The 12,811-nt window shown below is 43.2% G+C and overlaps 1 protein-coding gene across 2 annotated transcripts in view; it reads right to left on the reverse strand.

Annotated features, from left to right (window-relative positions):
- arb2a (ARB2 cotranscriptional regulator A) overlaps positions 1–12,811 on the reverse strand; it is a 143,481-nt gene that overhangs the window by 119,084 nt on the left and 11,586 nt on the right. For both annotated transcript variants that reach the window (XM_068703747.1, XM_068703746.1), the window contains 2 exons: positions 7,781–7,846; positions 6,051–6,242 (listed from right to left, as the gene is read on the reverse strand). In XM_068703747.1, the coding sequence (XP_068559848.1) occupies positions 6,051–6,242; positions 7,781–7,846 (258 nt within the window). The remainder of the gene's footprint in view (positions 1–6,050; positions 6,243–7,780; positions 7,847–12,811) is intronic.

Consider the following 12,811-nt stretch of genomic DNA (forward strand, 5'->3'; position numbering starts at 1 on the left):
CAAGTGATCTGAAGCACTATGTTTAAAGTCACGCTATTCAAATTGGATTACTTTTAGAGGAGGAATCCTCTAATGCAATTTGCATGTGCTATGTGAGTAAATACAGAGGTACTTTACACAAAATAAATGATATCTGCACAGTACAATTGCAAGAGTTAATTTGCTGTACCTCTGAAAGTGTTAAAATAACTTCCTGTGTTTATGGAGGCCAATCAACACTAATTAACACCACACCATTTGCTGTGTGTTTTCCCTTGAATCTCTGCGCTTACCCCAAATGTAAAATGTCATAATGCATGCTCCCCCTCAAACACTTGAGTGAATTATGTATCTGGCAGATTTGCAATGGATGCAAATTACAGATGCCACTGGTAATTATGATAATGACAGGACCTCCCAAAAGAAAATCCATTTTAAATAGGGCTTAATACTGAATGCGAAGAACATGTCCTACACCCATGATGTATAGAAACAATGATAATAACCATGTGCTATGACCTTTTACCGACAGTGTGTGTTTAGAAAATACCTCAAACCCATTGTAAACTGTCGGTGTCATTCATCAGTGTCTTGTGAAACAATAGCCTGTGTGTTTTCCTAAAGGAAGCCTGAGGATGAACATATCTTCTTCATATCGTTCTCTGACTGACAAATAAAGGCTCCCTGCCAAGAGAAACTCAATGAGACCACAATCAATATACTGCTACAAGGTGTGTGCACACACACATCCACTATACACACACACACATCCACTACACAGACAGGGGATGATGTACGATTACCCGGAGCACATAACAATCAGCTGCATGCTCATACAGTATGCACAGACTCATGTACTGCATGTACACACACACACACACACACACACACACACACACACACACACACACACAGAGCTGAAAGACACTTAACATGCAAATTTCTTTTTACAACAGGGACAGCACTCCATTGTTCATCTGGACGAAGGGGGGCAGATAGATAGATAAATAGCTCTCTAGATATCTAGCTTGGACCTCAATTGATGGGATTTCACATACGGCAGCAGCAGTGCTGTTAGGACAGGGAATACCACCACAAAATAATGTTTTTTCTCCCTCTGATCAATTTTTAATTTGGCCTGTGCAGCCGAGCCCTTGGCGGGCCTGGCCCCGGTAATTATGGTGGGTTATTGACAGCTACATTCCCGCGGGATGCTATTTAAAAGAGGTTTAACCCCAGAGCAAGTCCAGGCCCCACACCCGCCTTTGAAGGTGTCAAGTGCATTGATCTGAGCTGCGGGATGTGCTGGGACCTTCCCACCTGGAGGTGTGTGTATGCTTGTGTGTGTGCGCGCGTGTGTGTGTGTGTGTGTGTGTGTGTGTGTGTGTGTGTGTGTGTTTGTGTAATGCTTGCAGGGCTGCTATTACAAGGCCATGGCAAGAGGGCGCATCTTTTGACCTCTACACAAACACACACACACACACACACACACACACACACGTACATACAGAAACTGTCCTCTGGCAAAACCTGGCTGGCTGGAAAGAATGATATCTTGTCTAGCCTCTGTAGCCACCTGATGCCCCAAGATAGGCTGTACACGCACTGTATGTACAATGTTGTACCTGGGCTACACACTCACACACATACATACAAACAGGTTAACTCACAGCTCGGGGGGAATTAGAGGAACTAATGAGAAAGGAGGAGGAGGAAAAATGGTGATTGGAGAGACAGAGAGAGATATATCCTCACAGCACGCAGGCCCGTGACACAACACAGGCAGGTGCCAGAGTGTGCAGCTGATGTTGAAGAGGACATCATCAAGCTAAAAAAAAAAGAAAAGGGTGGGCAGCATGACAGAAATTAAAAGAGGATTTCTGTGTTTAAGTTTGTCTGCTTTGCTGCCCCCTTTCAGCTTCCCATTGAAATTCTGGGCAGATACAAACCCCTAGGCTTTTGACACACTTTTGAAAACACCACACCCCCTCTTCCTTTCCAGTGGGTCTCCAGTGTCGAGCCTGACTCACTATCGAGAGAGAGAGAGAGAGAGAGAGAGAGAGAGAGAGAGAGAGAGAGAGAGAGAGAGAGAGAGAGAGAGAGAGAGATGGAGAGAAGGGGGGTAAGAAGGAGGGGGCATTCCAGGGATTATAGACCCGTTTTTGTATTAGCAACTTCTAAATTGAATTAAGTAGTTCTCGCAGACAGTTTATAGTTGTGGTTTGTGTGTATACATATATGCAGTTAACACTTCGGAGAGTTGTCAAGGTTGAGAGTGTGGATGAATTCATTCATATTTGAAATATTATTGAATGCACAGAAACAGAGATTAAATAAAAAACAATGAAAACAAGATGAATACTTTTGACCATCTGAAAAAAAAACAGCACCACCAACTGAACTTCTACAAAAATCTTGACTATAGCTGACAAAGATGACTTGTTCATCGAGAAACATAGAGATGTTTACCCCAGACGAAAACAAACTACTTTGGAAGTTTTTCTAAACCAATAGCCAATAGCTAACGTCTGCAAAAACGAAAGATGGCGACTGCTGGAAAAATTGGGGGAAAATGGTTAAGAAGTGATTCAAAGTAAAAGGACAAAGGTACTGGAAAAATGATGGCTTCCTGCTTCTCAACTATGTTGTGTCTCGAACAGATAATGGATAAAGGAGAGGTAAGGCCTCACAACAGAATTCGTAAGTTTTCTTTAAAATTTGGACACAAATTAATCATCCCACCTTTCAATATCCCATCCTTCCTCAATTACTCTGACTGTAACCTCACAATCTCTCTCTTCCTCTATCTCCCATCCCCCCATCCCCTGCAAACTCCACAGCGCCCACCCTCCACCTCCACCATCTCAGTCTCAGGATGCAGAGCAGTGACAGGGCCAGAAGGTAATGATACAGCTGCCATGATGCAACAAGCAGACCTGTCGACTGTCAGGAATTGAAATCATGAAGGAATAAGCTGTCATTAAGAGGCCCTCTCCCAGTAGTGGAGCTGTCAGACGCCTGCCTTCTCTCTCTCTCTCTCTCTCTCTCTCTCTCTCTCTCTCTCTCTCTCTCTCTCTCTCTCTCTCTCTCTCTCTCTCTCTCTCTCTCTCTGCCAGTCCCACCCCATTTGCAGTCACTCCCTCGTCCTCCTCATTTCTCTCTTCCGGCTTCAATCCTCTCTGTACCCCTCGCTTTCTTTCTACTTCCGTCCACCAATCATAACCCGTCTTTGTCTCTGCATCCACCCCACCCCCCCATCCCCCATCCTCCTCCATCTCATATTCCTCTTTTCCACCTCTTTCCTCCACTCAATGGTTGATGATGGAGCATCCTCCTCTCACCTGTCATTTTAACTCTAGGATACGGGAATAGAACCCCTTCCAAGTGCACACACACATGCACACAAAGACAACATGCAAGACAACGTTCCCCTTAACCCAGTGGCACTGTACACTGTGGCAAATGCCACAAGCATACCCTATGCCTGATGTGATGCATTTCTGTCTGTATGTTTTCTTGGTGTGCACGTGTCTTTGCGGAGATATTTTAGACTCATCTTTAACATATACATTTTGCCAGCTTATTAATGTGTCATCATCATAGAGCAGCATGACAAAGATTGTGATATCTTTTGACAGGAGCGTGGTGGATATGGGAGGCAGAGTGAGGCTATGGGGCATAAATGGTATGTAAGACACAGGCTGCCCCGAGATTCACGTTGTGATTATGTGTGTGTGTGTGTGTGTGTGTGTGTGTGTGTGTGTGTGCCTGCACGTGTATGTTGTGTAAAGGGCCTGATTAACTAGAGCGAAATCAGCTATTTTTCCCATCGGAAGAGAGGAAAGGCTGACTCGAAGTTCCGAGGAATATGGCTAAGAATTTCAGAGAGGTGCTTTGACACAAGAATGTGCAAGCCAATACACACCATAGAATTGCAATGCATGCACACACACACACACACACACACACACACTACATTAGTAGTGAGTCAAATTAACTGCGTTATCTGTGTATGTGTGTGTGCTTGCTCATGTGTTTTGCAAAGCCACAAGCTCCCCCCATATTTGCAGAATGCACTCCGGTTGACCCTTTGCTGCGCGCTTTCAATTTCCAATCAACTTCTCATGAGTAACTTCACATGGGCCACACTCGAGGCAACGGATTGTTGACACGAAACATTCGTGGAAAATGGAGCCTCGTCTAAACATGATAAAAAAGTATAATCAAAATGCCAACATTTGACCCAACACTGTACTTAGTAAATTTGTAAATCCAAAATAATGTCTAATTGTCTGTATTTGCTGTGTCACAGACCTGTCATTTCTCTGAGCTGTCATTCATTTGTGAATTTTTAGATTAAACACATTTCATTCCTTGGGTGCTACGTTCCTGTAAATTAAGGTATAAAATGTAAAAGTATGTTCAATCAAAAATTCACCTTCTTTCTTCAGGTTGTATAGTAGCTTTAACTCTTGAACATTAAAATAAAAACATTACATCCACACAAATTTCATGGTATGACATAAAAAACCACAAACATGCCAGTGATAGATGCGGACAGCATGAATTGACTGTAAATGGGTGTGCCTGTCTTTCCAGTGCACACACAGAGTACAAGGCCTGTGTGTGGTAAATGCCTGGATGATGATTTGTCAGAGTGTAAGAACACGATTTCTTGTTTACCATGATGAATGAGCTGCACTCGCACTACACACACCATGTTCTCTATATCGAAGCTGTCACTTTGGCTTTCCGCAGTGCAACCCTGCCTTCTCCAACTGTAATACCAGCTCAGGTAACTGTAATTCAAAGACTTGGGGTAGCTGAATCATCTGTTAGCACACACATGGGCACGCACGCACGCAACACAAACCTCCCCCCGTTGTTGTACACAGCAGGAGTGGGCTTTACACAGCAGTGAAAGTCTTTATGGCATTCAGATGGACGAAACGAGGGAACAAGGGGAGAGGGAGAGCAGGATCTCCCTTAAGTCAATTTGAACAGCAGGCCGATGAAATTACACAGGTAGTCGTGGCCAGGCTGACAAATGAGCACAGAGATGGGGATGAAAATAATAAGACAGGCAGAGCCACCCTTTGCTTGCTGACACACATATGTATAAACACGGATGTGATCATATAGTGGGAAAAGAAAAAGTAATCTATATTTTACATTACATCTTCCTCTCTCTCAGCTCATTCACTCGTGAATACACAGGAAGACATAGGAATGGCGCATTATGAGAATGCATAAATGTTTTCTTGTACAATGATGATTAGGTTGAAGAATATGCTTCATTTAACTAACAAGATCAATATAAACCTCAATTCTGGGTTGAGGAGTGTGCAGTAATAGTATCATTCAAGAGTATGAGTATGTTTGCACCTGTGAATGAATGTCTGCTTGTTATTATTTGCCTATGTTATTCTATGATACTGTGGGGTTCAGAAATTATTCAGCATCATATCATTTCTCATATGACCACAGGACAAAGTTTCCTTTTCCACTTTGCTCGAGTAAATTGTACACAAAAGGAAGTTCAACTGAATTGAGTCGATGCCGTACATCCTAAGTCTGAGCTATGAAAGCACACAGCAACAGCAAATAACCCACAATCACATTCAAACCTCCAGCCAAATACGAAACTCTGCTTCTGTCACAACTCCTTCCACAGCCCCGGAATATCCACGCCTGCTTTTCAAATAAACATTGTGCCACAGCAATATCCCATCAGGCTAAACACTGTGTTGGTGGTGATACAAACGACCACACGATGAACACACTGCATGAATTGTTCACTCAGGAGACCCATAAAACTACCAAACGTACCAAAGATGTGTCACAGTGTATACTCATTGCGAAGGAAAGAACTAGAAGAAAATAAAGAGAATGTAAATGTAAAGTATTAAGAACTAGCTCCACGATAACATGTTACATGCAGTGTCCTCGGTGCACTAAGCCTACCCAGTCCCTCTTTGTGAAACATGAAAAAAGACATCTTGGATCAGAGATCAGAAAATCTGTTCAACATCCAACAGAATGGATTGAACTTCTTTTGTTGTGCCCCCTACCTCTATGGCTCTGGTGATGAAGGGGATTTGTGTCCCTGAGTCCAGGTCCTGGTTGATGATGAGTCTACGGGCCCACTGACCGGCCCGCACCACACCACTGCCCTGGATCAGCACCAGCAGCTTAGAAGGGTTGGATAAGGCATCTGGGCTCAGGTAGATAAAACTGGTGGCTTCATCTTCTGTAGCATCCACCTAAAGGTTCAGGGAAGCACAGGTTATCGTGTCACTAATGGACAACCGAAAAATGTATTCTTTCCCAATGATGTTCAGTTGTTTTTTTAAACTGCTCAACAGGTTTTGATTATGACATTATAGACTTTGGGGACATATAACTCAAAAATGAATCTTTGCTGTTACCATGCAACGGCAGCTAAAAGTGATCAAATTGTGATTTCTGCTGCTTCAAAGAATCTTCTGATAATGATTATGAAGTGAAACGCTGGAAACTGTCTTGTGTTACATGTGTTTAATGAGAAATGACCTTCTCCTCTGTGGCCTTTATAATTGTAAAAGCTCATATGCATAAGCACACTAATCATCAATAATCACGATTAAAATGCAGTCTTTATGTGATTAAAACTCAGGCAGAAAGGAATACAGACAAAAAGAGAGGCTAAGTGAGTTGGTGAGTGTTTGTGTGCGTGCATGCGCTCCGTCCACATCCCATACGTCTTTGCATCTCTCCCAAGTATGCCTGGAAGAATCTCTAAGGAGACAAACACTGTCCATAAAAGCCATGGGTGGCAGCTGCAAGAACTTAATCCAAGCAGACAAAGAGAGCCGAGTGGGGGAGAAAATCTTACCCTTTATTCTCTTGTGCTCCCTCATTCCCTCTCCCTATACTTGGCTGTGGTTAATCTTCTTAAAATCTGCGGTCACAAGTTCAATGCCACGCAGGTGGACAGACCCACCACTAATACACAAATACGCGCGCACACACACATGCCATATACACGCAGGCGGGTGGGCAACAGAAAAGCAGAACAGAGCAATTTTCCAGAGGAATAATGAGATAAATAGGCCAAGCAGATAAACCAGTAAAAGTGTATGGAGGCTAATGAAAGGCGCTGAGTCCCTGGCTAGGTGATTTATGGACACTGTTAGCACTGGAGCTAACTCTGCTGTGCTTCTAAACACCAGCTCTGCCTAACATCCCTATAAACGTAGCCTGAAAAATGATCCCAACTTTTATAAACAGAAACGGAGCAGGGATGGAGGGGTAGAGGGGGGCAAAAAGAGACAAACGTGCTTCCAACAACAAATAAAAAGGGATCAAGTGTGTGCTCTGAGCCTGGATGAGCTGGGCAAAGAATAACTCTGTGATGGCAGAGTAGAAAGTCCCCTTCAGCGCGAATGAATGCAAAACAGATTAAGCATCAGCATGCTGCGCCTCTGCGCCTTTGAAATGACACGTCACAATACAGTTAATTTGTTGAGGAGACACTTTTGCACAAAGGATGTGGGCAGAGGAGGGGGTAACAGAAAGAGAGGGAGTAAGAGAGAAAGTGAGTGAGATAGAAAGAGAAAGACAAAGACTGATAGAGAATGGGGAGAGCTGACTCCTCACAATCCCCTTTTCTTTATTTTTATTTTTTTTAACAGGACACTCAATATCATAATCACACTCTGAAGCCTAAGCATTTACGCCAATTTTCATATTTAATACTCCCTTTAATCTTCAAGGGCATAATTCAAAGAGGAAAATGCCTCTTTTCACTCAGGGTACTTACTGGCAGGATTGCTTTAGTCATGTTGCACTTTTTCTCCAACAGCTCATAAACATACTGAGTGATGATCTGGAGAGAGAAAAAAGACACAGAACACACACACACACACACACACACACACACACACAGTCAGAGATAACATTGATAATACGGTCTAATACAATTAATATTTTAGTATTGCTGTTTATACAAATCCATCCAACAAAAGCCAACTAAACTATGTATGTATGTGTGAACAAGTAATAGCAACCACTGTCATGCATGCAAACAGAATAAAAAATACTATTCAAAACCCTTGTTTGCCCTCTGGTATGAGTGTGTATGTGTTACTTGAGCTACTTGAAAGAGTCTGGATCGTAGTGTGTGTGTGTGTGTGTGTGTGTGTGTGTGTGTGTGTGTGTGTGAGAATCACAGTGCAGTTAGAGTGTTGAGGTTGTAAGTGCCAGGAGAGGAAATCTCCTGTACAAGCGAAGGGCTGATGTAAGTTATGTTTATCCCCGCAGCCACAGCACTAAAGAACCTTGTATACCGAATCATTCCAACCCCAGGCCAAGCCTTTCATGGTTCAGTGACATTAACAACTTTCTTCTCCATTTTCCTTATTTCTTCTTTCCTTCTTTTCTTCTCCATACATCCTGCTCAACTGAGAACAGAGAAGCACTTTGTGGAACAGATTTCGATTTTTGATCAGTTGTGAGAGGAAGACAGAGGAGTGGTGATAACAAATGACGGGGCACACTGCCGCCGGCGGTGAGCTGTGTTGGAGCTATTGTCGCTCTGATGATGTTTCACAAACACGTGCAATGACAAACTCCCTATTCATGTCACAACAATACAATGATGGGTGGAGGGACCATAAGGGCGAGCTGAGCGACATGCTTTCCTGTTCTGTAGTGACTTCTCACTTTGGTTGGCTTCTGAAGCATCAGACTAATTCAGGAAACCAAAGGCCAGCAGTGAAGAGCTACAAAGAGAGAGTGACCAACTGACTGACCCTAAACACAAAACAAAACAAAAGTAATGGATTAGTACCAAAAAGTGAAAAGCGAGTATTTTAGGCATATACAAATCAAAATATTTTCATTTGACCACGCTCTGAAATCTCAATCGAGAGACAATGAAATTATCCATATCCGTAAATTACATGTTCCAGACTCCAAACAAATGAATGGCATGAATGCTTTTAAGTGAAATGTGAATCCTCATGATAATCATAATATTATCATGCTCTTTCATCCTCAAAAGAAACTCAATGCTAACTTGGTTTAATGCTTAAAAGAACAGCATGCAAGAATATCATTAGGCACCAGACAAATATTAGCTTTATGACAGTCAATCAAAGGCCAGCAGACGGACCAAATGAGATGATCGATTCTAGCATTTGACCCTGTGAAGGGGGGAAAAGTGCTAGAGGAGCTAAAACAACCCCACCTCATCCAAACCCACCAAACCTCCAACAGCTAATTCACTAAAATGTCAGCCGGTCTGATGAAGACTAAAATGATTCCAGGCCTCAGTATGCTAGTGTTTAATGACATCAATAAGCCTCACAGGAAATTTCATTTGCACTAGGTTATTTGTTCAGCGCCTCAGGTGGCTCGAGAACCATCTGATATAGAATAAGGAGAGAAACTAGGGAACAAGAGAAGAGAGAAAAGTAGAAAGAATGCAAGTTTTGCTGTGTAAATGCATTTCCACTGATAAAAGGATACTGTAGATCATAAATAAGAATCTAATATCCAAGCTTGTATACAGACTGTGTGGTCATCTGTACGCTTAAGTTCATAATAAAACCTGCAGCCAGATTACCTTTGCGGTAAACAAGATCCAAAGTAAGAGTTGAAAAAAGAACAATACTAGGATAGACTTAGAGCAGAGCCATACAACTCAGAAAAAACAGAGACACACAAAAACGTACACACGCACGCACGCACGCACGCACGCACACACACACACACACACACACACACACACACACACACACACACACACACACACACACACACAACCTCCTTCTGTGTGGGCCTCTAAGGACTATGTCTCAGCAGCTGATCAGTACAATAAGAAAAGCCTCTTTGTCACCTAATTACCAATGTGTTATTAGTGCTTTAATGAAATGCCTGCAGGAAGCAATGCTGAGTGCCTGCATTGTCAGCATCAGACGATAGGAGAAGCATGAGGAGTGGATTTGCCACATAATATAAGACACACAAAGAGAAGGGATGCAAGGGCGGTGAGAGAGAGAGAGAGAGAGAGAGAGAGAGAGAGAGAGAGAGAGAGAGAGAGAGAGAGAGAGAGAGAGAGAGAGAGAGAGAGAGATAAAAGCTGCCCAAATCAATTCAAATCAATAGGTTTCATGGCCATAAACATGCTTACAATGTCCTTCTTATCTGCTACAAATATGTAATATCATTCAGGCTGACAAGATATGGGTGCAACACAGGCGGCAACCTCCGGTTCTGCCGAGTGAAACCAATGCAGAAGTGTTTTAAAACTTGCATTCTCTCTACTGACCAGCAGGGCACGACCCCTCCAGTTACAAAAAGAAGTCTGATTGTATGGAAGTCAATGAGAAAATTACCCTACTTCTCACTTGATTTATTACCTCAGTAAACATTGTAAACATGAGTTTATGGTCTCAATGGCTAGTTTCAAGTCTTCTTCATTACAGCATGAAGCTCATTTAGTAAATTATGGTCCCATTTAGAGTAAAATAGACCATAAAGTGGAGTATGGTTTAGGGTGGGTTTACTGTGATTGACAGGTCGCGCCCGCTACCAGAGCCATATATGACGTCTCTATGTCACTTCTCAGCATTCAAAATATGGTCACTTCCGACATGGCGACGGCTGTAATCCAAGACGGCGACAAACACGAGTATTCAAAACGGCAGTCCACAAATGACGTCATGATGACTACGTCCACTTCTTATATACAGTCTATGGTGCAACATTATCTGAAATGTCAACGTAAGATAAAATTCTGTCATAAAGAGTGAGGGCCAAAGTCCAAGACTGAACAATTTTTACATCTAAAGACAAAGAGCAATGGCCATGAGTGACAGTTTAAGAAACATTTATAACTATGTAACCCTCACTGACAAAGTCAGCCTTCAATAAGGTTAACAGAGCAAAAACGGGTAAAAGTGGAGTTTCAATCGACCATAGGACAGCCGGTTGATGGTGTATCCTCGAACAACAGCGAGCTTTCTAACATGACCGTGAGAGCGGTCGTGGGAGAGTATGAAGTAGACCTTCTGCGGCTGAGGTCACCTCTGTGTGTGTGTGTGTGGTTTGTTTGTGTGGAGGAAGCATTGTGGCGATGAAGCAAGACGAGAGGGATCAGGGAGGAAGGAAGGGACTTAGAGGAGGGCTCAGTGGGAGGAAAGAAGGAAGACAAGAAGGGGGACATGGAGAAGCAATCCCCAGGAGCCAGAAGTTTGAGCCAGCTCCCACTGCATTGAACAGCTGAGAGGATACGTAGCGTTGAAGGAGGGATGGATGGGGAGAGAACAGTACAGTACATGGCCTCGATAAGAGACCCTTAAGTGGGTGGGCTGTGACATCAATTGCTTGCAAACTTCAGGCCATCCCCATACCAATCTCTTCATCACTCTCACACACTAAGCCAAGTTCTTAATGAAGACCATTGTGGCTGCAAGTCGATATGTTTTTAACATAAAGGTTAAGATGGTCAACAACAATGAAGAATCTGAGGTAATTATAGGGGAGGAGAGAAAGCAATGATCTGAAACCAGCACTGGGAGAGGATCGTAAAACATGACCTGTCTCTGGACAGTTTCATCAAGATAGATTTAAGACTCTTTAAGACCAAATTAATAATGTCAAAGTGAAATATAGATTCAAACATAAAAATGTTTTTAAAAACACATTTTGAGTGATCAGAAGTCAGTTACCAAGCTGTTTTACGGCCTTGTGAGGCCATTAAGCCATAGTGGTTTATCTGATTGAACTATCTCAGTGTAAGTCATGAGCACAAATGTACTCAAGACAGCAGCACTTACACAAGACACTCATGTACAGACACAAACACACACACACACTCACACACACACACATACACACACACCTCTTGTCTCTGTAGTCCAGAGCTCTCTTCAAAAGCCACTTAGCCATAGAAACCAGAGAGCAAGAAGAGGCATCAAAGCTGTTTATATAATGAAACTGAAAAGGCTGTTCCATGCCGTATCACCGACTGCACCCAGGAAAGCATTCCTTCTTCTCCAGAGAATAGAGGAGAGGAAGAAAAAGGAAGAAAAGAAGACAATCCCCCCCGAACAATGCAGCACAACAGCGGCAGCAAGAGCAAAGCATGCTCAAAGGGAGAGACTGTGAAAATGAGAGAGAGCATGAGGCAATAGAAAGGTTGTTTATTTTAAGTCAGCCTTGTGTACCAACAAAAAGTGGTATTAAAATAGAGCCTATTGTTGTGAATCTGTGATCTGTCAGTCCGCGTGGGAAAAAGAGAGAGAGAGAGAGAGAGAGAGAGAGAGAGAGAGAGAGAGAGAGAGACTGCTGTAATTCCCATGAGGCCTCTGTCATTCTTCTGTCAGAGGAGAGCGGGCTCTCCAGGGGAAGAGAAAGTTCTCAGACGCAGACTGACAGACAGACTGTTTACACTTAGTGTAGATATCCCTCTCTCTCTCACTCTCAGCACTACTCATCCTAATGGCATCGTAATGACCTCCTCAGGTGTTAACTGCGAAGCTGGCGGAGGTCTAACTCAAAGTAAAGAACTGTATGCCACCCTGGGTGCCGGCGGTAACAACAGATGCCAGCGATGTAACTCTTAGCCCTCCTGTCTTTTCTCTAACACCCCACTCAAACCCCAGCCCCCAGTCCAATTCCCTTCTCTTTCATCAACTCTAATCCACCTCACTCACTCCCTGCAACCATTTCTTTTTTCTGACTGTGTCTGCTTCCTCCTTCGTGCTCTCAGCAGAAGCTGCAGCGCAGTGTTTAAGTGTTTTGGGAATGTAGACGTGATGGCAGTCAGTGACTCCGGGCAGACAGC

The sequence above is a fragment of the Cebidichthys violaceus genome, unplaced genomic scaffold, assembly GCF_023349555.1.
Source record: "Cebidichthys violaceus isolate CVI_PGR_0920_01 unplaced genomic scaffold, fCebVio1.0.p SCAF_9, whole genome shotgun sequence".
Lineage (NCBI taxonomy): Eukaryota > Metazoa > Chordata > Actinopteri > Perciformes > Stichaeidae > Cebidichthys > Cebidichthys violaceus.